Source organism: Heloderma suspectum, chromosome 13 (genome assembly GCF_057233095.1).
Source record: "Heloderma suspectum isolate Gila_16-S chromosome 13, 16-S_ref, whole genome shotgun sequence".
Taxonomy (NCBI): Eukaryota; Metazoa; Chordata; class Lepidosauria; order Squamata; family Helodermatidae; genus Heloderma; species Heloderma suspectum.
The window spans coordinates 20108448-20135193 of NC_139470.1; the positions used below are offsets into that span (position 1 = coordinate 20108448).

Sequence of the window (26746 nt, forward strand, 5' to 3'; positions counted from 1 at the left end):
GAGGTGGGCCAGATTTGCCCCCCCCCCTCCCCCCGGGCTGAGGTTCTGTATCCCTGGGCTGTAATAGAAGGGAGACTTCCATGCCCTTTTGAGGTGACTAGGAGGCGAAAGCCCTGTTAAATCTTTACCCAGCTTACTATAGTCACTTTAGGCAAATTGGAATAAAGAAGCTCTTAGGCTTGGCTTCCTGTGCATCTCTCCCCCTTTCCTGCTGTCCCAGCCATGGGTATCACAGAAAGAGAAGAGGAATGGGTGTGATACAAGTGGAAGGATTGGCAGAGTCCAGTAAGAAATGGCATCTACTCAGACGCCAAGTCTGTATTTTTGTGATTCAGTAGGAAACTATATTTTTTAAATAATCGTCTCAAGCAGTACAAGGCTGTGGTCAAGTAAGAATAAGGGAGGTAACTGCAGAGCATTCCTGTTCTGTAGTGCTTTGCTCAGTCATCTTCACAGCAACACACATTTTACAGAGGGATAATACTGCTTAGCAGAAGTGGCCTTAAAACTAAGAAGTCGTAAGCTTTAACTTTACACTTTTCACATGATTGTGATCAACTGAGGAAGGCACGCTCTGCCATGGTAGACGGGACAGCGAGTCAGAGGCAGTGGGATACTGCTCACCCTGTATGCAATTAATAGCTTCAGCAAGGTGATTCCCAGGGGGACCAAGGTAAGGACTGAAAGGCTTAAATGCTTCCTGTACACCCCCTGCTGTTGGGGGCTGAGTGGGTTGGGCAGGGGCTACTAAGCTTTTTATTGTTTGCACGTTTCTTACTTTCATGCAATTATCATCCTACCTAGTTTGGCCCTGTAGGCAGGCAGAAAAACCAAGGGAACTTTACTGTGGCCCTGAGCCACAGATAAGGAGAAAAAGCCTTGTGTTTGGACAGGCCCAGCTCCTTCCCTGCTTAGTTTCACTGTGAGGGCTTTAGCCATGGCAGAAGTTGACACAGCCCTCTCCCTCTCCACTAGGTGCTGCCACAGTCCAGTGTTTTCTAGCTCTAGCCATTTAAATTACCCCTCCATCTTTGCAGTGTGGAAACAGGAGACTTCAGGCAGGTGCTAACAAAGCTAACTTTATTACTATATATACATACTATTGTTACTCTCCAATAGGACAGAAGGCAGTACCCCTTGAGTCTCTCTTGAAGAGGTGTTATAAAGCAATCTGGTGGCCTCCAGCTGCGGTGGACTACAATTCCCATGTCCCTGCTGGCTAGGGATGATAGGAGTTGTAGTCCACCATAGCTGGAGGGCACCAGGGTAGGGAATGCTGGTTTGGGGCATCATGAAGGCCAGCTTTTCTCCAACCTGGTCCCTTCCAGATGTGTTGGACCACAGCTGCCATAATTCTCAGCCAGCACGGCCATTGATACTTCTCCCTTCTGGCTCAGATGTCAAAGCCTAGGCTCACACAAGGATTTCTTCTGTTCCAACACAGCATTCTACAACCCATAATACTGGGTACGGAAACAGTTTTGATTAAATATTCTCCCCCCTGCCTGCCCGGCTAGGAATCCAATTCTGTTTTAGGAACACATTCTTCCACTTACAACGGAGGCACACACAGGGGCTTGTTCTAGTCCTGGAAAGCTGGGCCCAATTGAAACCAAGCCCGGGGGGCCAAGGGATGGGGAGAGGAAAGGGAGATCCTCAGCACTGAGCAAAGAAGCAAGTGTTTGCTTCGAGCTGCCGCCTTGTAAGATAACTCAGAACCTAGACTCAAGCCTCTGAGAAAGCTCTGTCCAGAGCAACCTTCAAACAACGGGCATATAGCCGAGCAGGAGTTCAGTCTGTCGGAGTTACGCCACCAGGAAAGCCACAGGTCTCCCCGGAGTAGATGAGACAGCGCGTGAACCGTGCTCGACTAAGCCTCGGCTGCAATCAGATCTCTGGTGACCTGGAAGGCAGCAACCAGCGCCCCCAGCTGAATCTTCTCACTTGTCCCTGCAGCAAGGCGATGCCTGAAAGAGAAGAGAACAGAGGATCAGTCTCCTCCCCATCAGTTGTATTTTTAACTTCTCGGCCAGACAGACAAGAACCTAGCAGGATGCTAAAATAGCTTTTGGTTGAAGGGAGATTTGTTAAGGACATGCCTGTCGACAGCAGCTCATCTACAGTAGGGATGAGGAGTGTGTGTCCTGCCAGATCCTGGACTGCAACTCCTATGATCTCTCACCATTAGCTATGTTGGCTAGGGCTGATGGGAAATGCAATCCAACTAGATCTGGAGGGCCACGTGTTCCCCACCCCTGGTCTACAGGATTCTGCCAAGCCACAGCCCTGCATCGTCCCAGACCCAGGCAGATCTCAGCTTTCCTTAAAGACAGCCGGGTTGTAGCATGTGAAGAAACATTTGAAGTCGAATCTCATTCTGTACCCAACCCTTCCCAGACGGCCTGACTCACCCCTGCCCCCCGCTTTGTTCTTCCAGATTGTGCAAAGCTTCCTGCAGCTCAAAATGGCTGTTATTAATTTGCATATACCCCTTAACGTTTACAATTGGAAGACAATGCACCAATTAAAACTGAGGTGAGTCATGCCTATTTTACCCTAAATACATTATAAGGAAAGATGGAAAGAAGAATGGGAGTTCCAGGCCAGAGAAAAATGCATATGAAGTTCTGGGGACCACTGCTCAACTGCAGTTCTCTCAGGCTGCCGGAGCAGGCAGTTCTTTGGTACAAGAGAATGTTGTGACTCCAAGCAGCAGCTTCCCTCCCATGGACACTCACTCCACATCCGCCATCTTGATCAGCAATTGGATTCGAACAGATGATGGGAAGTCAACTGTAGGGTAGAAAAGAGAGCAGTTTTCATTTGGCCCCTTTTCCCGGGGAAGTGTCCCTATCTCCCACCCTTCTTGCCACCCCCTACTCTCCCCCCACCCCCAAGAAGCCTCGGGGTGTATGCATACAGGAGCAGAGATGCTCCCCTTAACCCAGGGATGTTGAAGCTCTTTCAGCCTGCAGGCCACATTCATTCATTCATTGCATTTCTATCCTGCCTTTTTTCCTCTTGCAAGGAACCCAAGGCGGCGTACATAACCCTCCTCCTCCTCCTCCATTTTATCTTCACAACAACAGCCCTGTGAGGTAGGTTGGGCTGAGAGTCTGTGACTGGCCCAAAGTCACCCAGTGAGTTTCCATGGCCAAGTGGGGACTAGAACAAATTCCATTTTGGAGACGCTCCCAGGAGCCACACTCCAGTGGCGGGTGGGGCCAAAGGCAAAAATGGCATGGCCCAAACCCCCCAAATACCAGCTAATTTTAGCTAAAAGTTCTTACTGTCGGTAGCTAAGCCTCAGGAGAGGCATTTCAACCTTTTAGAATGGGGGAAAAACCTGTCGGGAAACCACCGAACAATTGGCGGTCAGGGCAAAGGGAACTCGGATGGCAAGACTGGGACTCTAGGTGGGCCAGATTTGGCCCACGGGCCTAGGGTTCAACACCCCTTGCAATCCAAGATGTCCTCAGATCTGCAGCAGAAATAGATCAGTGAAGCTCTTAATCCTACTCAGCAGCCAGGTTTTTCCCCTCCGCATCGTCCAGCCTCCTTGGCTCAGACAGAAATGTAGGGAACACTATGCCTCAAGCCCAAATGCCCTTCTACCTCGGTGGACGAACAAGTGAATTTCTGTCAGGATGTCATGCAGAGCTAAGCCTTTCAACGTTTTCAGTTCCATGATATCTGAGTGCAGCGTCAAGGTGAGGTATGTTCCACAGGGTTGCTGCTAAGGCAGACAGCTGCTAATTGAGTGCCTTTCCCTGCTTACGGAACTAGAGTGCCCATGGTAACCCCACGTTGCCTTCAAAGAGGAGGCATTTTCTGAAAGCGAAAAAGGCAAGCCTAGCTCATCTGGAGGAGGATTGCAGATATCAGATGTCACATCAGGATCTCCAGAACTCAAAAGCGTACAAGAAAGTGCATTCCCCCATGAACGTATTTACTTTCTTCCTATGTTAATATTACTGCCTTTCAGCCAAAGTCTGCAATTTACAAATAATTTTTAAAACAGATGCAATACAACAGGGACAAAGGAAGAGGGAAAAATAATAAAGTTCAAGATACTAAATCTTGCAGGGTCTTACATAATGAAGTGACACAATGGAACTGCAGGAGGCAGCTTTGGGAGATGAGTAGCCAAACAGCAGCTGGTCCCAGCCAAGCTGGTGGAGGGGCATCACCACCTCACCTCTCATGCTGATGCAGCCCAGAGGAACGGATGGTAAGAGAAGCTACTCTTACCTGCTTGCATATTCATTACTACTGGCAGGATGAGCAGAGCGGAAGGGCCCTGCTACGTTGGCAATTACTGTGCGGTTACAGAAAAGAAGTCTCAGTGGAAGGCTTGAGGGACGGCTCAGCTTTTTAGGAGGTAGGTTCAGGCAGGTTGTAGCCCTGACCGTTGCAGAAAGTCTTTTAGAACTCCTTCACATTGAGCCATTAATAGCAGGATAAAGGCTCCATCATGGATGTTTGCGGGCTCTTTAGATGATGCCATGAACCTCCAAGGCATCTTCTGCACTAAATGCCCTTTGTTCCATTTTTAAATAGATCGTAGATAATGAGCTATCAAATTACCCCGTTGTGTTCTGCTTGAGTTCCCTCCGTGAAAAGAGGAAAAGCGGCAAAAAGAGGAGCAAGATCAATGAAAGATAATGGAAGGCTTAGATACGGGGAGGAGGAGGAAGAAAGGGGAGGGGGAAAAGGAAGCATGTGTAAAGGGAGTCCGTTGTGACCCTGCATTTAAAACGGAAGCAGAAAGCCCCATTTTAAATTCAGGATTTTAGGCCGGGGTAGAGATGCTCTTAGAGAAAGATGAACACAGCGGAGGTTGGTGGTTCCAATTTCAGTGGGGCTATGATTCCATCCTGGGCTTTAGTAAGAACCAGCCAGAACTCCAACTGAACTATCCAAAGTGCTGAACCTTATCCCCAAAATGGCTTCAGCACCTTGGATGGCTCCTTTAGAGTTCTGTCTGGTTCTGACTGAAACCCAGAATGGAATCACAGCCCCATTGAAATCAGAGCCACCAGCCTCTATTGGGTGAACACGATGCACTATCAACTCAGAAGTGAAAGGTGACCCATGTATGGCTACTACAGGAAGCATTAGGCTCTAAGCCTCAGATTATGGCCGCCTGGTCATCCCATCGCCTGCACAGATACATCCAACAGCAACGACTGGAACCACCCTTGCCCGTGTTTAGGCGCCTACTGAAAATATAACAATATATCCAGGCATTTGCGTATTTTAATATCTAGCTGGGCAGATTTTCTTTGTTGTTGTTTTTATCTTTGTATTTTAATTGCTGTTTTAATGCATTTTGTACACCGCCCTGTGATTTGATCATGAAGGCGGTATATAAACATTTTAAATAAATAAACACCTTCCGCCCCATTACAGGATAGGGAGGTGCCCTTCCCTGCCAGAAAGAACACCTGTAAGAACTTTGCAACTAAGAACACATGCCAGAGTTTTGCTTTTTTCCTCCTTCCTCCCTCCCTCCCAATCCCTTTTCCTTTTGTGCAGTGTCTTTTAGATTGTAAATCTGAGGGCAGGGGCTGTCTCATTATTAATCTTTGTAAGCCACTCTGGGAGCCTGTTTTGGCTAAAGAGCGGGTTAAAAATGCTGTAAATAAACAATACATGAGAAGAAAAAACTAAGGGGTGTAACACAGCCCAGTGAGAACTGAGTGTGTTCAGTGGCCCAAGAATGCTTACTGACTTTTCTGGAGGGAGCAGGGGGGAGAGAATCAAAAACCATGGGGAGGAGAGGGAATGGAACGGAGTGGATGGAATCCTGACCAAGGAGCACTCTACACTGCAACATTTTGTTGTAGGTCCGACTTGTTTCTCTGCTCACTGGGACATTCAAGCACCAGAGCTGATGGGAAAAAAGTGAGTGTAGCAGAGATACAGGAGCCAAACAGGGATACTGGCTGCGATGGTACACAAGACTACGATGAGCCCAGCCCAGCCCATTCTCGGTCTCTATTGGAACGTGGAACCAAGGCTGCTAGTGAGCCTCGAGCAGCAGCCTTCCTTAGACATAGTGGTGCCTGATCCAAAGGCTTCATTGCTCCGAGGCGGCCATGGAATCGGCTTCACACGAACAAGGAAGCCAACGTCAGGAGCCGCTGGTGCCCCCCACGCTGCTTGCAGCCAGCTTTCTGTGCCAATTTTAATCAGGGTTCAAAAGGATACTGCGGTAGGCGGTGGTGAAGTCTTGGTTCAGCATCCAGTCAAGGATGTTGGCAATGTCAGACTTGAGGGGCTGCCCAGTGCAGGTGTAGACTGTCTCCTCAGTCACCTTTCCAAAAGCCATGCACGTGCTCTGGCAGGAAAAGAGGAGGAGACAGAGAGAGCTGTTTACTTTAAAGCACCAAGTCTCCGACACCAGCAGCCAAAGCTGCTTTAGGACAGCCTTCCCCACCTTGGTGCTTTCCAGATGTTTTGGACTACAACTCCCAGCATTCCCAACCAGTGGCCATGGTAGCTGAGGCTGATGGGAGTGGAAGCCCCAAAAATCTGAAGGGGAGCAAGTTGGGGAAGGCTGCTTTAGACTGATGCAAGTTGTTTGCCCACTTAGGATCCGTTACTAGATTAAGGACATCAAAAAAGCCCCGATGGATTACTCCAACGGTCTGTCCAGTTAATTAATTAATTAATTTATTATTAAATTTATTAATCGCCCATCTGGCTGGTCACCCAGCCACTCTGGGCGATGTACAACATACAATAAAACCAGTTTAAAACAATAAAATTCTACAATAAAAACATTTTCTAAAATACCCTAACCCACCCCAAATGCCTGCCTGAACAACAACGTTTTTAATGCACGATGGAAGCTCACTAAAGAGCGGGCATGACGGAGTTAAGCCCTCTGTCTTCCACAGCAGCCTACAAGCAGGGAATGAAGGCAATAGCCCTCTGCTACTGGCTGTTAGCTCTCTTTAGAGCAGGCCACAGGCCAGAAAGATGAAGCCACACATACCTGTAAAATGTTCAGAGACCTACGCATATCGCCATTAGACAATGTCACCAGTGCCTTCATTCCATCATCACTTACATCAATTCTGAAAGAGAAAGGAGGGACTAAGTAGACAGCTGAGAATAATGCTCCCCTCCCCCCCAGTCATCCGACAGGGAGGGTCAATCCAAGATGGAAAAATTAGCCCCCTCCCCTTCCCAGGTTTCCTGCAGCTCTGATGTCATGATGAGTGTCATACTTGTGGCTGCAGTCCAAGACCATGATTTTTGGAGTCCACAAAACTCAACAGAACTACCCCCATCCCTCCCAGCAATATACCTGTAAAGAGAGGGCCTGTAATCAAGTACTGTATGATTTAAATTCCCAACACCAAGTTCTCGCTGTAGGTACCGCAACCTTCCTCAACTTGGTGCCCTCCAGATGTTTTGGACTACAGCTCCCAGCATTCCTGACCATTGTCCATTCTGGCTGGGAGCTGAAATCCAAAACTTCTGGAAGGCCCCAGGTTGGGGAAGGTCAGGATGGAGCATCTGAACAGAGGAGACCTGTGTCAGACACAGTCAAAAGGAAAGGGTCACGACGCCACCTCATGATGCTTTCTACTCACTTCTCCTTCTCAATGACGTGTTGTAGCCGGGGAACCATGAGCTCAGGTGTCAGAGGGCCAAAGCGGAATCTGGTGCACCTGGACTGCAGGGCCGGGATGATCTTGGAGAGATAGTTGCAGATCAGGCAAAATCTTGTGTTCTCTGTGAATTTCTCTATCACTGTGAAGGTGACACACAGAATAGGGGGAGAGAGTTGAGCCCACTTGAGGATGAACTCAGAACACAAGATTTACTGAATGCAACGAATCTGGAGAAGACCTACATAAGATCTTCAGCGGAGGGCTTCTTGCGAGTGCCCCTGCCATCTGACGTGAGGCGAGTGCCCCTGCCATCTGATGTGAACTTGAAGCCTGCCTTACTGACTTTTGATGCCAGGAAAAGACCTTTTTACTTCCACTGGAATTTTGGATGCAAATTTAACTTTTGCTTATTTGCTTGTAATGCCATGTTTGATTCCACGCAGTCCAAGGAGGAAAAGCCACCCGTTAACACAGGGATGCAGAACCTCCAGCCGAGGTTTCCAACTGGGCCACCTTGGGTCCCCAGGTGGCCATGCCACTTCCTCTGTTCCCTGCTTCCACCAATCATTTAGTAGCTTCCCAGCTTTTGTGGATCCCCCCCCCCCCAATTCTAAACAGTTGAAACTCCTCTCCCAAGGCTTGGTTACCGGTAGTAAGAGCTTTAAGCTAAAACATGCTGGTATTTTTTGTATTAGAGAACATCCATTATTTGGCAGGTTTAAAATAAAATAAAAAATGTTAAAAAGGACAGTCCAGCAATCAGGCAGGGCATCAACAAGCTGCTGCCTGAACAACAGAACCTTTTGTGTTCATTGCCTGCATGCTTTCAAATGTACCCCCAGAACCTCAAGAAGGAAAGGTTGAACCTTCATATTAAAAAGGGAATTTCTGGAGAATCAACAGCCGTGCTTTCCGTTTCCTAGAAGAGGTTGAGAAGAAACTCCGCAGAGTCCCTTCTCAAAGATTGGTTGTGGCCGTCTCACAGAGCACTGGCTCATTTGCTAAATTCTAAGCCTAGCAATAGCCCAATATTGATATTAGACAGGGGAGTTCTAAATGTTAGATTCTAAGGAGGAAATATTGCTGTTTGCTTGCGGGGAAGCGGGTGGAGACTGTCTGCAATTTCAGCATTGTAAAATTGAGGTCTTCTGTGACATCTCATGTTAGCAGGAAGATGAAGCCAGTGACCGAGAAAGAGGTCAGATTTGCAGGAACACAAATCAGCAGTTATATTCTGCAACTGAGCAGGAACAGCCTGGCTAACTGCTGCTTGTATGAGATGCTGCATCTTCACACCATCACTCCCCTGGCATGTGGTGAACTTACCACGCCGGAGGGCATTCTGGGCATCCTGTGTCATGGCGTCTGCTTCATCCAGAATCACCAGCTTAAAGCCTTTCCTAACAGGAGAGAGAAACAGACAGGGGAGTCGAAGGCTTTAAAATTGACATTGAATTTTTAAAAGCATGTGCAGCTGCAAGAAACAAAGACTTGCAATCCTGGCAAAGGATTGCAATACAATCCTGGCAAAGAGATCTCTTCCTCCAAAGTGCCCCAGCCTCTGACAGTGTCCCGATTGCATCTTTTGAACAGCCCTAGCAACCCCTGTAGCAGGCAACCAGGATGCTTTTCCCAGGTTGCAGTCCAAAGTGGTGAACAGGGCATAACAATGTGGCAGAAGCAAGTTCAAAAAACACAGCACAGGAATATAAAAGGATCACCGTGGTTGTATCTTTCAGAAACTTTTTGCAACAGAATTGGAGAGCAAAGCTGGTTGTGTTTAAGACATTAGTTTCGTTCTTTTCCAAGCCAAGGTAAGGGTTTTTATACTTTGCTATATGACGAGCTAAGCAAGTGCCCTTTTTACAAGTATTGTCTGTGCTGGGCTATGTAATAGCATTTAATTGTTTTCTTTATAAGTTTACATGGAAGGCGACTGATATCAATGACATAGGTGGTCTCAAGTTTGTTTCCACTTATGCAGTATAATGCTTTGCAATTGATTTTTTTAAAATATCAGAACACTAAGTATAATTTGGTTGCCCCTTTGTAATGAATATGAACTTGAGCACGCTCCGGGAGAGAGCGCAGGACAGGAAGGCCTGGCGTGCTATGGTCCATGGGGTCACGAAGAGTCGGACACGACTGAACGACTGAACAACAACAACAACAACAAATGAAAGTGATATTCCTGAGTTTTATTTTTATTATATTCCATATAAATGGTTTAAAATATATAGCTCTCTCTAGATAGATAGATATTGTATAGCACTCTTGAAGCATTTATATTTTTTTATTATATGTTCGACAAACATCTTTCTGTGCACCTGAAAATGTCCTCCATTCTTTTTGTTGTTGGATTAAGCCAGAGGCAGCTGTAACAAATTCAGAGCCATTTCAACTATTTGTACAACTTCCTGAACACAGGCTGCACTCTTTCTACAATCTTGCAGCTTTAGGGCACGATCCTATCAATGTTTAGACAGAGAAAAGACCTACAACTCCCAGCATGCCTCAGCCAGCCATGCTAGCTAGGGCATGCTGGGAGTTGTAGGCCTTTTCTCTGTCTAAACATGCATAAGATTGCACCCTTAGTCTTGCAAGATCTACTTTGTTTTTTGTTTTTTTACTACAACCTGGAGATCCACGTGGTGCAAAAGACATATACTTAGAATTAAAGAATGCTGAACCCTGAAATGTTTTGAATACCAGAAATGAATGGAGCAAACTGTCCTTCCAGACAAAAATCCATTCCTGCCCCCGCCCCTTTCTTCATTTCTGCAGAATAATTTAGAGCAGGGGTGTGTGTGTGTGGGGGGGGGGAGTCATTTTGTTGTTGCTTTGTTACACAATTGGGAGTCAGAAATCCTTGCAGAACCACGAATAATGAATTATCTTTATTGCTAAAAACTATAAGCCATCACAATTTTATATATTTAAAATAGAATAAAATACAGAAAGGACAATAAGCTAAAATGGAATACCATAAAATTATAAGATAAAATACAGTAAAAATGGTAAACAGAAAACAAGAGTAAAAGGAGTATAAAAAAATGCAAGAACACATTGACATGGCTCAAAAGCTCCCCAAGGAGATACTAGGCTGACACACATAACAGAGAACAAAATTTATATGGGCCCCATATTGGGATGCATTATGGGTGGTTTTCGTGCCTAGCTCTTAATTTACTTGTAGCCAGGGCAAATTCTGCAACCAGAGCAGTAATATGTACATTATTATCAGCCAACAAAATACAAATTTGGTCAAGGGGAGGTCGATTAGATAAACAGCGGAGAATGTATGCAAGGAATTTTTGTCTAGGGGAGGTACATAGAGGGCATCATAGCAAATAATGTTGAATGTCCTCCACTTCCCCTGAGTCACAGATGCAGAGTCTTTTTGGTGCACAGGAATATTATTAAATCTTCCTTCTAGAAATCCTTGCCGATGGACAGCAAATCATCCCAAGCTCTACCAGTAGATCCCAATCTACTTTCTGCCCCTCTTCTACCTTCATTGGGTTGGATGGTGAATGTACCCAAATGCCTGAACAATGCTCATGCCGCAAATGCAAGCTCTCCCTGAAAAAGCATTTCCTTTGCCCCCCAGCTGGCACTGCCCAACTTGGACTGGGTGCTTTTGAGCCATTTTCTGAATTGCAGCAGCCTAGTAATTCTGTGGCTTGCAGACTTTTCACAATTTGGCACAAGTAAAAAAACTAACAGAGGAGCATACTCTCCCCACCACCTTTGACAGGAAGGGGCTTGGGAGGGCTCCCCAGGCTCTTACTTAAAGATGGTCCTCGTGCTGGCAAAGTTTAGGACAGGCCCTCTGACAATGTCGATGCCTCGGTCATCTGAAGCATTCAGCTGGAGAGAGTATTAACAGCAGTATTAAGAAACGGTTATGCAGATATGAGAACAAAAGGGTTTTTTTTCAGAGATTTAATATAAGCAAATGTGATATTTTATGAGGAGTTTAAATATATTTTACTATGTTTATGTCTAATGTGCTCTATCATATTCATAATGTATTGTAGTAGACCCATGAATGTCCTACAAGACTTGAACTTATTTGAGCCTTAAGGCTTAAACAGAGAGAACTATTCAATTACACTTAAGGTAGGACACATTGCTTTTGTAGCTGGTAAAATCAGATCTGGATTTATATCCAAACACTTGGTAAACTGTAAGAAAGTCGATATGGTTTGAGGAACGGGTATTCTGTCTGTGAATTTATGAATTTTACTGGGGGGTTTAAATTTGGTTTTAAGACATAGTTAATATTCTGTATTTTTGCCTTCTATATATTTTGATGCATTTTGCAATTGTTTTAGGATTTCTTATAAACCATATGAAAGATAGAAAGACTAACAACAGAGTATTGAGGAATATATTTTAAGCTAAATGTTTAGGCTTCCATCCTCATCAGTAGATGTGATGATCTATTTATGTAAATAAGGATGTGAAGAACAGATGCGGGGCAGGGGAGGATATGGCATTATCGTACAAAAGAACTGGAAAATATGTGGATACACTCACACAAAAGATGGTTTTGCAAATGACAAGTACATCAGCTTATAAATACAGATGTGCTGATTTCTTCCCCTCCCCTGTAAATACACAGAATAGGCAAGAACCTAGAGTAGAAGTGGGGAAGTGGCAGCTCTCCAGATGTTGTGGAGTACAACACCCCGACCACAGGCCATACTGACTGGTGCTGGTGGAAGCTGGAATCCAACTTCCGGAGGGCCAAAGGTTCACCACCCCTAGCTTAGAGAAAGCAAAGGATGCTCTTAATTACCTCTAGAACCATGGAACCGAATTCCTTGTCTTTGTAAAGCTGTTTAGCACAGGCCAAAATGGTGGAGGTCTTGCCAGTTCCTGGAGGCCCATAGAAGAGGAGGTGAGGCAAGCGATCTTCACTGATGAACTTCTGAACTGATAAAAGAGGCAAAGGGATGTTTCTACTTCATTTATAAGTGTACTTATGTTATATATGATGTTTCTGCCAGGTCACTCAAAGCTGTTTGCAATTTTTAAGATAATGGCTTCTAAATCAATATGCATGATATAAAAGCCAAAAGGGCAGAGAGGGAAGATGAGAATACGAAGTACCAACCCTTGCATAGTGGCCTGGTTCGCACATAACGCTAACCCATGGTTTATTTAACCCATGGTTTATTTAACCCATGGTTTGTTGTCCTACTCAGGGTTTGTCTGGCAGACGATCTAATACACTGTGGTTTGTTTTCTCAATCCCTGGGTTGTTGGCTTCCTTACTCCTTTCTTCGCTCCCTCCCTATATCCCAAAATGCCTTTTCCTGCGATGTAGTACTGATATGTAGAGTGGCTGGGTTTTTTAAAAGCTCTTGCCCACTGCCTCTGCAGCCTGGTGAATAACCCATGAATAACCCATGGTTCTGGGTTTGCACACAATGACAACCCATGGTTTAAACAACCCAGAGTTCACAAGCCAACAACAAACCATAGATTCTCTTTCTGGGCTGCTCAGGTCAACAAACCATCACAACAACACAGAATTCAACAACCTATACCATGGGTTAGCATTATGTGCCAACTAGGCCCGTATTACATCAGCCCATATTATGCCAGCCTTGTAATTAAGCCTCTTGAATGTACTAGCATGTAAAAAGGAAAAGAAAATACTAGCCTGTCAAAGACTGGCAGAGGAGTGAAGGAGAGTTTTGTCACTCCTACAGCAGCTCAGTGCGTTTGTACGCTGTATGCCGAACAGAGATGGAGCAGCCCATCCCTCCTCTGCTAGCCCGTTCACTCATCTGCATGGAATTCCTTGCCACCCATGGGCTTCCTGGCTAGTGCTTAAATACAAGGCTGCATGATACAGCCAAGTTTTCTGGGAAGGCCATAAGCAAGGCATGAAGGCAATAGCTCGCCTCTACTGTTGGTGATTCCCGATCCCACAAAGAAACTAGTATTCATAGGAATATTACAGGCTCAGTTTCATGGCTAACACCCCCTGATAGACGCAACCTCCATAAATTTGTTTGACCCCTATTTCAAAGCCATCGAAGCTGGTGGCCATCCACATTTTGTGGCAGCAAATGTCATAAACAAATTACGCATGGTGTGAAGAAGTACTTTCTTTTGTGTTTGAAATCCATCCTCTCATTTGGGATGGGACAAACCAAAAGGGAGTGAAACTAACCTTCCCAGGATATGTTACACTCCAAAAGAGTATATGCTGTAAACATTCCCCACCCCCAATGGATCCCCAGTGGGCCAGCAGGGACTCTACTGAGGATCCCTAATAAATATTAAACTATTTACGTGTGGAGAGATCATAAAATGTTCATTTCTTTGGCCTAGAAGTGGGCTCAACAGCAAGGAACACAAATCTGCAGCTGGGCTATATCACTGTTATTCCACACCAGTGATGCCAAACCGTCAATAGCACCCCTAGCATTTGCCCTTGTCTGAATGCTTCTTATGCATCTATATCACAACAAACTACGGTTTATCATGATAGGAATGGGTCTGTGTGACTCTCAGGTTCCTGCACTCCCCATCTCCTCCAATGTGACCATGAGGAGGAGACTAGAAACTTCATCTTCCATTTTAGATTAACCACAATTCAGTATGCTGTCCAAATCCAAGACAGTGGTTAATCCTAACAACTTGGACACTATCGATGTGACTTGTTATAAAGATTCAGAGATATGAATGAGAGGCGATTGACATATTAAAGATTCCCTTATGCTATATTATTGTTGCACATCCACCCTATTTTAACTTTAGTAAAGACTTGATATTATACTTTTGTTGTTTTGTCTTTATGTGTACTTCTTGATATTGTATAACAGCATTTTAAATGTTAAGTCTGTATCTTTTGCAATTATCTTTGGATTGAGCAATAAACGTATGCAAGATACCGTATCATAACATCAGGTACCAAAAGCTAAACAGCCTCTCATTTCTTTACTAATTTTGAAGAGCCATGAATTGCTTGCATCTCCACTTGGGGAGGCTCATTATCAGGAAACACACACACACCCAATCTAGAGGCAACTGCATGTCTGCCAAAGGCTTCAAGATGATCAATCGAAGATAACACTGCAAATATTAAATACTTACTGGTACTCAGGATATCCTGATGAGAAATCAGATCACTCAGTGTTTGAGGTCGGTATTTTTCTACCCTGGCAATAAAAGATAAAATTCAGGGAGTTACACAACCATACAGTCCTGATATCTGGACCATTCGTGAATGTTTGTATTTATATTTGGCATATCTGGACAGAAGAAATGATTAAGGTAATTGAAAGCTAATGAGAAGGGCATTGCCATATTGAGTTGGAAATGTTTCAGATTCCTAAGCCCTGGACTCAGTTTTTAAGCTGAGGTGGGGCAGTGTACACAGACTTGAGGTTTTCCCCCCAAATTACTAGGCATCAGCACTGATCTCGGCAGCTAAGCAGGGTCAGTCCTGGTTAGTACTTGGATGGGAGACCGCCTGGGAATCAGGCTTCCTGCACTGAGCAGGGGTTGGACTCGATGGTCTTGTATGCCCCTTCCAACCCTATGTTGCTATGCTATGATTCTATGATAACTTTGGATTTTCCAGCCCTACACTCATACCACATTTTCTGGGGTGAACACAGTACAACAGCAAAATTATGAGACAACAGTTGTGGAGGGGACATAGAGGCACAGGCAGAGGGCTGAACTCAAATTTCGAAAAGCTGGGGGGGGCACATTTCAGTAGATCACGTGGTTTGCACACAGGTCCAAGATTCAGCCCCTGGCACCTTCAGTTAAGAGGACCACAGGTAGCACAGCAGGAAAAGATCTCTACCCGAGACCTTAGAGCAGAGGTTGAGTGATCTTGCTTGTCCCCCTCGCCACGATGAGAGGGGAGCCAGGCTCTGGTGAGTGACATGAGCCCGAACCTGGAGCGACAGGCAGAGGCAAGCCAACGTGTTTGCATCCCACATAAGCTCAGAGCAGGAGCCAGAAGGTGGAGCCAAGTAAGCTTCGGCTATTGGGCGGTATAGAAATTAAATAAATAAATAAAATAAGTAAGTTTCCCTCTGCGTTCAATTGACTTTCTGAGCTCAGACCACCCCTCGGGTGCAGCAGGGGAGCAAGCCGATTCCTCTCCACCTTCCCCCTTCAGCCCTGAGCTGAAGGCTCACCTCTGCGCCCAAAAGCTGCTTTGAGCAGAACTTGGATGTGGCAAGTTTTCCAGAAAATGTTGAACTGGAAAATTTTCCTATGCAAATTAGGGCAATTTGCATCAGAACATTTTCTAATGCCCTAGAGCAGGGATGGGGTACCTCTTTCAGACAGAGGGCTGAATTAGAAGCTCGGGGGGGGGGGGGCATTTCAGTGATGGGCAGGGGCCAAAGGCAAAGGGCTGGGGGTAAAATACATGCCTATTGTAGCTTCAAACTCCAGGTGTCAGTACTAAGCTTTAGAAGAGGCATTTCAACCTTTTAGAATGGGGGGAAAAGTGCACAAGGGTCAGGAAATCACCAAATGATCGGTGGCTGGAGGAAAGTGGTTGGGGCCAGAGGAAATGGCCATGGCTATTTGGGGAACCCCAGAGGGCCAGATTGGGGCCCCAGCAGGGCCATATTTGGGCCCTGGTCCAGAGGTTCCAAAAAGGGACCACGGTGGCTTAGTGGTTAAGATGCTGAACTGCAGACTGGAAGGTCGGCAGGTCAGCAGCTCAAGACCCGAGTGCTGCGTGACGGAGTGAGCTCCCGTCTTCAGTCCCAGCTTCTGCCAACCTAGCAGTTCAAAAGCAAGAAATTGCAAGTAGATAAATAGGTACCGCCTCGGCGGGAAAGGTAACAGCGTTCCGTGCACCTCGGTGTTCAGTCATGCCGGCCACATGGCCACGGAAGCGCCTTCGGACAGCGCTGGCTCTTCGGCTTAGAAACGGGGATGAGCACCGCACCCTAGAGTCGGACACGACTGGTTGGGGACACCTTTACCTTTACCCAGAGGTTCCCCACCTCTGCCCTAAAGAGTAATCTAATTTAGCGTGCTTACTTGTATTTAGTAAAAAATAACAAAGCTATAAAGTACCCCAGGGGTTTGTCTTTGTCCCCGTATACCACGATATATGGTCCATGGGGTCACGAAGAGTCGGACACGACTTAACAACTGAACAACAACAATTTGATCTGAAATATTTGGAGGGGGAAACTAAAAGCACATGTAATGTGATTTAAATGTTTTATTACGCAGAAACTATATTGAATACTTGTAAAAATTTAAAGATAATAGCATGTACTTCCCTTACTTTGTTCATATTTAAGGGGGGGGGGAAGAAAAGGTGCTAAAAGCTGCTGACATGCTAATAAATTTTAGCAAGCTGGAGAACTGTGCATGATATGCTGGCAACCACTCATCTATTTCAACTTTTGCAACTATTGAAAAACGGTACAATGCCATGATCATTCCTGATGAGGGTAACACTTCATGTATCTGATGAGATGGATTCTAGTTCCTAAAAGCTTATGCCATAATAAATCTGTTAGTCTTTAGGGCAGGAGTATGTGGCCCTCCAAATGTTGTTGGACTGCAATTCCCATCAGCCCTAGCCATTATAGCCAGTGATGATGGATGATGGGAGTTGCAGTCCACCAACATCCAGAGAGCCAAACATTCCCCATCCCTGCTTTACGGTTTCTCCAGACTCTACGTTGCTTAGCATTACATTTGCGTATACCGGAGTGATCAGGCTTACATTTTCCCAGCCCAGAGGTTTGTACAGTTATGTTATTGATTTCTTAAACCTCTGATTTGCCCTATAGCCTAGGACTCCAAGGGCAATGTACACAATAAAAACAAAACAATAGGATCAATCAAATAAATCACGCAAAGATACAATCACAATAAAATGCATGAAGAAAAACACAATTCTTTTCAAAACACACTTAAAGCAACAAAGAGGCAGCCAATACATTCAGCAACAGTCAGATGTCTCCTTGAGGTCTTCTGTTTAAGAAAGGAACAGTTCTGCAATGTGAACTGAGCCCTTCTGGCCAGAAATGCATGGTTCAAGTGTCCATTTTTTCCACAGCTAAAGGATCTTCCTATACTCAGTGTAGCCAGGGAGGAAAATACGGTGAACCAAGGACTAATTGCTTAGAATTTTTTTTTTAAGATTTATGCCTTCCTGGAATGAATGACAGGAAGGGGCATAGCTCAGTGATACAGCGCACTCTTTGTATGCCAACGGTCCCAGGTTCAATTCCTGGCATCTCCAGGTATGGCTGGGAAAGACTCCTGTCTGAAATCCTGGACAGCTGCTGCCAGTCAGTGACAATAGTCAGCTAGATGGGCCAATGGTGTGATACAGTATAAAAAGCCAATGGTGTGATGCAGTAAGAAAGCTTTCCACACTGATGTAGGACTGATCTACACATACACAAAAATGAAGTAGTAAACAGAGGTGATTGAATGCTGGACTACACACTTCAGGTGGAGTTTGGAGGTGGGGGCTGTCCTTTTGTGGGGAAGGGAGTACAGCTTTTGCAAGAAGAGGAAAGAATAGTAATCTAAGATAGCCATGGCCGCCTTGCTTGCTAATTTTCTTCCCATCTCAGAAGAGACTGGCTCCACACGGACCTCTCAAATGAAAATCCTCATTCCCTGTCAAGATGGGTCATTTTATCTCATAACACATTATACACACAAGCCCCATTCTGATGCTTATTATTACAATATCACTACCCACAGTCTGCAACTGGCCACCACTGTTTTGCAAGCTGTGACAGAGGCAGCCAAATACCATCCTCCAGTGCTTCCTCTCCTTTAAAAAAAAGAGAGAGAGGAAAAAAGAGGTTGTTGTTGTTGTTCAGTCGTGTCCGACTCTTCGTGACCCCATGGACCATAGCACGCCAGGCCTTCCTGTCCTGCGTGCTGAGGCTCAAACTTGCCTTGCAACCACTTACACATGCAACACATTTCCTCCACCCCTGAAGCAACATAATTAGCATGGCACAGTTGGGAAACTGTTGGACTTATAACTGGGGATTTCCAGGTTCAAATTCCCCATTCAGTACTCAAAATCCACTGGGCGGCCTTGTGCCAGTCATTTTCTCTCTCAGTCTTAACTACCTAACAGGATTGCTACGTGGATAAAATGCCCAGGTAATATAAACAAAATAATTGCTTAGCCTTCCCTTGTTTACCCCTGGCTCCGCTCCATCTCTTTCCTCTTTTGTGTTTATTTAAGACTGTAAGCCCCTTGGGCCTGGAACCTGTTCTCTCATTCTTAGTAAAGCACCATGTACATAGATGGCACTATAAATATTATACTGTCAATAAGAACAATAACAACAAGGCCACTGGCTTATTTTTCGTGACATTATTTTTGACCGCATTAATGGGTCGGTTCTAATCATGTCGTTAGCCACCTTTGAGACCCATCTCGGGAAGGAAACGCCGGGATATTATCAGCTGCATTCGAAATATTCCTAACATTAGGACAATCGTGCCGCTGGCTTATTCTGCGATATTGTTTTTAACTGCATTAATGGGCCGTTTCTTAATCACGTCCTTCGCCACCTTCAAGACCTGTCTCGGGTATAAAGGCGAGAATAATAATAATAATAATAATAATAACAACAACAGCAGCAGCCAGGAGAAGGTGTAGGATGGAAAGGGAGCCTCTCCTTGAAGGAAGGGGGTGGGGATAAAGTAGATGCAACGAGTGAACGAAAGAATGAACGAACACGGCTGAGTGAGCGCGGGGGGGGAGAAAAACACTCTGCACATGCCTCGGCATTATTCACAGAATGCATTCCAAGGTAAAGCCCGGCCGGGAAAACATTCTGGGGCCCACCAAGGAAGCCCCCGCCGTGTAGAACAGACCCAGAGGGGAGAAGAAACGAATATGTGCAGTGACATGTGTGAAGCGGGGGGGAGAAGGAATGGGCCTATCCCGTATCCTAGCAACCGCGCTCCCCCCCCGCCCTTTTCTCTCTCTCTCTTTTTTTTTTACCAAGGTAAGTTCGCGCCCCTCCCGGCCACCGTCCGCTCCTCCGCAGCCGTTGACGCCGCCGCTCCCGCGCGCTCCATGACGACCGCCCCTGGTTCCCTGGAAACTCCACGCAGGCGCCGTTTCCCCCCCGCTGGCGCCAAAACCCACCTCTCGCGAGACGGAGAAGCGCGAGCTCCGCGCGGCGGCGGCTCCGCCTCCGAGCTGCCCCCCTCCCTCCCGCTGCGTTGCTAAGGCCTCCGCAGCCGCTTCTGGTAACCAAGGGGCGAGGCCTGCTGCAACCTTGCGGGGAAAGCAGGCGCCTCGCAGCGAGGCCTCTCCCCGAGCCGAGCGGATGGGCGCCTCGCCCGCCTCGCCCTCGCTCTGCCAGCACCATTCGCCTGTGATTCACACCGCATGTGATCCCCCCCTCCCCCTCCCCCTCCCAGTTTCTTCCTCAAAAGCATTTATTATTAAATATCGAGCCAAGGAGGAGAGACGTGATAAAACATCCGGATAGATTTTTCTGCTTGTGTGTGTTTCTGTTACTTGTTTTACCAACGAAGGCGAACGTGGCTTGACATTTGACCGCCTCCTTATTATTCAAGATGAAAGGCACAATCCTGTGCGTTGTTAGACAGGGAAAAAACAACAACACCCTACAACTCCCAGCATGCCCCAGCCAGCCGGGGGGTGCTGGGAGTTGTAGGGCGTTTTCTGTCTAAACATGCACAGGATTGCACCCTAAATTGTAAAACGTGTACGCGTGCGCGTGCATATATATATATAAAAAGGTAGAGGTGTCCCCAGCCAGTCGTGTCCGACTCTAGGGTGCGGTGCTCATCCCCGTTTCTAAGCCGAAGAGCCGGCGCTGTCCGAAGACGCTTCCGTGGCCATGTGGCCGGCATGACTGAACACCGGGGTGCACGGAACGCTGCTACCTTTCCCGCCGAGGCGGTACCTATTCATCTACTTGCAATTTCTTGCTTTCGAACTGCTAGGTTGGCAGGAGCTGGGACTGAAGACGGGAGCTCACTCCGTCACACAGCTCTTGAGTCTCGAACAACCTTCCAGTCTGCAGTTCAGCGTCTTAACCACTAAGCCACCGCGGCCTGATGCATATATATATATGTATATAAAAAGGTAGAGGTGTCCCCAGCCAGTCGTGTCCGACTCTAGGGTGCGGTGCTCATCCCCGTTTCTAAGCCGAAGAGCCGGCGCTGTCCGAAGACGCTTCCGTGCCATGTGGCCGGCATGACTGAACACCGGGGTGCACGGAACGCTGTTACCTTTCCGGCCGAGGCGGTACCTATTTATCCACTTGCAATTTCTTGCTTTCGAACTGCTAGGTTGGCAGGAGCTGGGGCTGAAGACGGGAGCTCACTCCGTCACGCAGCACTCGGGTCTCGAACTGCTGACCTGCCGACCTTCCAGTCTGCAGTTCAGCGTCTTAACCACTAAGCCACCGCGGCCTGATGCATATATATATATGTATATAAAAAGGTAGAGGTGTCCCCAGCCAGTCGTGTCCGACTCTAGGGTGCGGTGCTCATCCCCGTTTCTAAGCCGAAGAGCTGGCGCTGTCCGAAGACGCTTCCGTGGCCATGTGGCCGGCATGACTGAACACCGGGGTGCACGGAACGCTGCTACCTTTCCCGCCGAGGCGGTACCTATTTATCTACTTGCAATTTCTTGCTTTCGAACTGCTAGGTTGGCAGGAGCTGGGACTGAAGACGGGAGATCACTCCGTCACGCAGCACTCGGGTCTCGAACTGCTGACCTGCCGACCTTCCAGTCTGCAGTTCAGCGTCTTAACCACTAAGCCACCGCGGCCTGATGCATATATATATATATATATATATATACTCACTGATCATTAATGTGATTTATGGAGGGTATTTTTATTTTTTATTATTTATATCATATTTCATTTACTGTTACATTTTATATGCCACCTTTTTGCCTCTTGCAAGGCGGTTTACAAAGTCCTCCTCCTCTCCGTTTCATTCTCGCAACGACCCTGTGAGGTAGGTTAGCTGAGAGAAAGTCAATGACTGGCCCTAAGTCACCAAGTGAGCTTCATGGCCAAGTGGGGACTAGAACCTGGATCTCCCGAGTCCCAGCCCAACGCTTTAGCACTACACTGCTATAGCAAAACCCTCCGGAATGAAAAGTGCATCAACTCACACTAACACATAGACACCAACCAATCACAGGGTTGGAAGGGGCATACATGACCATTGAGTCCGACCCCCTGCTCAGTGAAGGAAGCCTGATTCCCATCTAACATGGTCGTTACATCTAACAAGGTATCCCCAAAAGTCCCAAACAGAGACAGGTAACCCAAAATATCTGGACTGGCTCTGTTAAAACAGGAGTCATTGTTTGAGCATATACCATTATCATCTCCTCGCTGCTGCAGATCGAACCTGTCATGATGACAAAGCACGCCTTTTAAACCACGTGTTTTTCTGTTTTTTTTTTAATGTCAGCTTTCCATTTTAGTACGTCACTCTTACTATGTTTTATTGTCGCAGTTTTACCATCTTACTTCTCTTTAATCGTAACCAACTTTGAGAACAATTGTTGAAAACTACTCTAAACGTTTGCAAAATAAATACACAAGATAAATCATAAGGAACAGCTACAGCGGTTGGTTCAAGAGTTCTCAATCCCGCTGTCCCCCAATTCAACTCACTTCTAATCCCTCCCCTCTCAAAACTGTATATATTATTTCTCTGGTCATTATTTTTTTTAAGTAATTGCAACAGATTCTATTAAAAACACTGATTTAAAAAAAAATCAATCTTGAATATTGGATATATTCAATATATCTTAGACAGGGGTGTTGAAACTCAGGCCCGTGGGCCACATCTGCCCTGCCTGAGGCCCCCAGTCCAGCCATTCAGGGTTCCCTAGATGGCCACACCTCCTTTTTCTGGCCATACCCCCTTTCCCCTGACTGCCAATCATCTGGCTGTGTCCTGGCTTTTGTGTGTGTGTGTGTGTGCCGTCCCGTCCCCCATTCTTTATTATTATTATTATTATTATTATTATTATTATTATTATTATTGCATTTATATCCCGCCTTTATTCCTCTTGCAAGGAACCCAAGGCGGCTTACATTATCCTCCTCCTCTCCATTTTATCCTCATAACAACAACCCTGTGAGGTGGGTTGGGCTGAGAGTGTGTGACTGGCCCAAAGTCACCCAGTGAGCTTCCATGGCCGAGTGGGGACTAGAACCCGGATCTCCCAGCTCCCAGTCCAACGCTCTTGCCACTACACCACACTGGCTCTGCATTTCTTAATGGCTGAAATGCCTCTCATAAGGCTTAGTGACAAGTAGTAAGAGCTTTACACCCAAATATCCTGGTATTTACCACTGTAATGCAGCCCCCAAGAGCTTCTCTGAAAATGAATTCACCGCTTGGCATGAAAAGCATTTCAAGACTACAGGCCTTTTAAGGGCACTTACTAGACAGTAAGTCCCACTGGACACCGTGGGACTTACTTCCACGTAAGCATAAATAGGATTGACACTGATGGCATCAGGGTAGGACTCTGGGCAGAATTCCAGTGACTCCACTCATCAGAATTATCAAGAGGGCTCCAGAACTAAGTAGGGCTGACTTAACACAATTTGAAGTAAGCGCAATAAAACACGTTACCATCTAAAGCGTGTGTTTGCATGGGGGGCCCGGTGGGTCGGTGGGATAAGAGGCTGGTGGCTCCGATGTCAGCGGGGTAGCGAATCCACTCCGAGTTTCAGTCAGAACTCTAAGCCCCTTGGACAGCTCTTGACTGAAACCTGGAGCAAATTCATCCCTCCACTGACATCAGAGCCACCAGCCTCCATTGGGACCATTAAGTCTGGAGTCCAAAATTACCTAATTGTGTGGGGTGGCCATGGGTCCTTAAGGTGGCCACTTACACACTGCCAAAGAGAGAGAGAGAGAGAGAGAGAGAGGAAAATGCATCACCAAAAGGAGGATAAAAGGGGATACAGATTTGCATACAAGTTTCAAATACTAATTCACAACCCATCTCACCAAAGTGGTGAAGACTCTGACTGAGTGACCAAGTGTGTGCCTGGCTGCTTGGTCTGCTGTCCAGGCGCAACTTCAAGGCCCCTGTTTTCCACTCTTAGGGGTTCTTTATGTTGGGACTGGACAGCCCTTCAAACAGGAGACCCGTTCAAATAGAGGGCAGTCCTCTGACAGCCCTTTAAAATAGAGGACCATCCTCTGTAAAGCAGAACACATGGGCTCTCAGTGTGTCCTACTTTACAGAAGACAGTCCTTTCTTTGAAGGGTTGTCCAGGGCAAGTCTGGTTTAAACAGACAGAACTATAAGAATGGAGAGCAGGAGGCTTAGAAGTTAGCATGTGGACAGAAGACTGAGCAGGCACACAGGTTACCTGGTCACAGTCTTTCCCAATGTGGTGAGATGTTTTGCATTTCCGTTTAAATTACAGCAGTTATTTCAAAATTTGCATCTTACCTATAATTCAGCATATGTAAACCTGTATCCTTCTTTGTCCTTTTGTTGTTGTTGATGCATTTCCTCTCCTTCCCCCCCCCCTCTACCTAGACTACTGAGACTGCATTACACACCTTGCTATGAATATATGTCTATTGCCTGGCCACCCAGGTTCCCAAGTGACTAGGGAAAAAAATGGCCTATTTTGTTCTTTCCCTTTTTAACAGCGGGTTGATCTGCAGAAACCAGCGGGTGAAGCTTTTTATGTCACAGAGCTCAACATTTTCACCTCCCAATTGCTGCAGATCAAACTGCTGGTAAACTGGATAGCAACAAGGGCTAGTTCAAATCCTGCCAAATCTATTCCCACCACCCCTCCTTGAAACAATGCCCCCTGCCTGAATAATGCCAGGGCTCAGCCAATCCTGGCTGCTTGAAAGTCATACATTATTATTTTTTTAATTTCCAAATATTTCAGTTCTCTTTTTTGAAAAATAAAAGATATAAAAAGGAAGACAATACAAACTGTTTATCTAATACAATATATATTTATATATATTATATTTATTGCATTTATACCCTGCCTTTTTTCCTCTTGCAAGGAACCCAAGGCGGCTTACATTATCCTCCTCCTCTCCATTTTATCCTCACAACAACAACCCCGTGAGGTGGGTTGGGCTGAGAGTCTGTGACTGGCCCAAAGTCATGCAGTGAGCTTCCATGGCTGAGTGGGGACTAGAACCCGGATCTCCAGACTCCCAGTCCAACACTCTAGCCACTACACCACAGGAATTTCAAAAGCAAAGGACATCCAATTAGAAAGAGAATGATGAGCACTTAAGAGCAGCAAAGGCATCACATCCAATTCAGGAAGCAGTCCCCAAATGGTCTGATACTGGATACAGTGAAGCATGTCTACTGGGAAGTAAGGCCCATGGACTTCAGTGGCACCTGCTCCCAGGTATGTATGCATAATAAGACTGCAGCCTTAATAGCAGCAAAATAATTTGAACATAGCCTATTTTTATATAACATTATTTGGTGCCACAAACCTTTACCTAGTTCTTACATAGCATGTCATTTTTGACATGAACTTGTGGCCCTCCAGATGTTTCGGGCTACAACTCCCATCAGCCCTGGACAGCATAGCTAATGGTGAAGGATCATGGGAGTAGCAGGCCAAAACATCTGGAGGGCCTCAAGTTGCCCACCTCTGAGTAGAACCATTTGGTGAAAACAGGCAATACTGATTCCCAAATGAGCTATGGACATTTTTGCTGCAGCTAACAAATTCCTTACTCTGCCACATCAGTCCCTTCAACAAGTCCATGCAGATAATTTAGTAATATGTGCAAAGCATCTGACTGTATGTTATACCCTGTGATTTGTTCTTGAATATGATACAATACAAGTCTCCAGAAGCTTCTAATTAAAACCTCCAAACCCAAATAGGTGTTCCCTGAACTGTCAACTTCACTGAGCAAACTTGTTTAAAATGTAGTTGATTAATTAAACAATTGAAGCATCCAGTGCTACAAAATCTTAAGCCCCCGTAACATTACTTGGGTAGCTTGAGCCTATGCGTGTTTGCTCAGAAGGAAGTCCCACTAACTTCAATGGGGCTTAGTTCCTTAGGATTGCAGCAGCGTTAGCCTCCCTGTTTTATGCATGGTTACTTTCCACTAAGCTCAGTGCATAGAACTATAGCCTTAAAGTGATTTCCTAAACCAATTATCATTATACTGTAGTACTGAAAACTTGGAGATGGTCTTTAGCAACCGGAGCTGATCTGCAGAAGGAAGACTCCGCTATGTTCCCCCTGCTAATTTCAGCTAAAGCAGACAGTAGGCCTTAGTGTGAGCAGGGCTGAATCCTGGAAATCGTTTTCAGATCCAGGGCTCGGATCTGGAACATATAAAGGAATAACAGAGAAAACCCCTCTCTACAGAATGCCTTTGCCTCATTGCTAAAGATCTGTAAAAGCCTCTGTAATTGTGAGATAGACTTTCAGGACCAACGCCATGAATTTTGGAAAGGTTTGAACCTGGGAATGGAAAGGCGCCTTACACTTGCTACATCATTTCAAAAAGGCGCCCATAGTAATAGTTGTACATTCTCTACATCAACCTCCCACATCTTGTGTCTAGAACTCCTATCATCTCCAGTGAGCATGGCCTATAGTTATGCTAGATGGGGATGATGGGAGTCGTATCGCAACACACGTGGAGATTACCAGGTTGGGGTAAAGGCTGCGATACGTCATTTTAAAAATGTATTGCATTTTTGTATTGAGGTTGCTTTATGCATATATGTTTAAATGCAATCCATTCATTGGCAATAAAGGCAAGTTATTAATTTTTAACGGGTTGATAGTGCTAAGTTCTTTTTTATATATATGTGTGTGTTATGTCAACTCAGTTTTACTAACTGTGCACTAATTGTGGAAGGAAGTTGCTATGTTTTAAAAATACATTCAAATCAATATAAACGTTATCTACCTGGACTCATTTAAGGGCTGTGTGCTTTTGGTTTTATGTTGAGTGTATTTGTTTCACACTCTGCATTTTCTATACACGCACGCACACGCGCGCACACACACACACACACACACTAACAACATAGGGTTATTTATATTTCTGGCTGCTCTATCTACTAACCA

The 26746-nt window shown here is 45.8% G+C and overlaps 1 protein-coding gene across 5 annotated transcripts; it reads right to left on the reverse strand.

Moving 5' to 3' along the window:
• Window positions 1-282: 282 nt before the first annotated feature.
• RFC5 (replication factor C subunit 5) lies at window positions 283-19736 on the reverse strand. Of its 5 annotated transcripts, none has more exons than XR_014785773.1 (12): window positions 19630-19736; window positions 14745-14809; window positions 12433-12569; window positions 11419-11498; window positions 8955-9028; window positions 7608-7767; window positions 7004-7085; window positions 6214-6343; window positions 3616-3693; window positions 2739-2793; window positions 1472-1967; window positions 283-1195 (listed from the first exon to the last, which is right to left on the reverse strand). XR_014785773.1 is itself a non-coding variant. In XM_084820115.1 (12 exons), the coding sequence occupies exons 2-12, from the start codon at window positions 19107-19109 to the stop codon at window positions 1871-1873; spliced, it is 1020 nt and encodes a 339-aa protein (XP_084676241.1). In that variant the 5' UTR covers window positions 19110-19202; window positions 19630-19736; the 3' UTR covers window positions 327-1870. The 5 variants fall into 5 exon arrangements, 2 of the variants coding, with proteins under 2 accessions (XP_084676240.1, XP_084676241.1); XR_014785772.1 differs by having other exon boundaries at window positions 327-1185; window positions 1263-1967; XM_084820115.1 differs by adding an exon at window positions 19043-19202 and having other exon boundaries at window positions 327-1967; window positions 14745-14804.
• Between the last annotated feature and the right edge of the window lie 7010 nt (window positions 19737-26746).

Bases quoted from the DNA above. Each gene is read 5' to 3' on its own strand.
- RFC5 (XM_084820114.1), bottom strand. From the start codon at position 19,706: ATGGAGCGCGCGGGAGCGGCGGCGTCAACGGCTGCGGAGGAGCGGACG. The intron at 7,768-8,954 runs GTAAGTTCACCA...TCACCTTCACAG, and splicing joins CCAGAATGCCCTCCGGCGTG to TGATAGAGAAATTCACAGAG. The intron at 1,968-2,738 runs GTGAGTGTCCAT...CTTCTCTTTCAG, and splicing joins ATCAAGATGGCGGATGTGGA to GCATCGCCTTGCTGCAGGGA.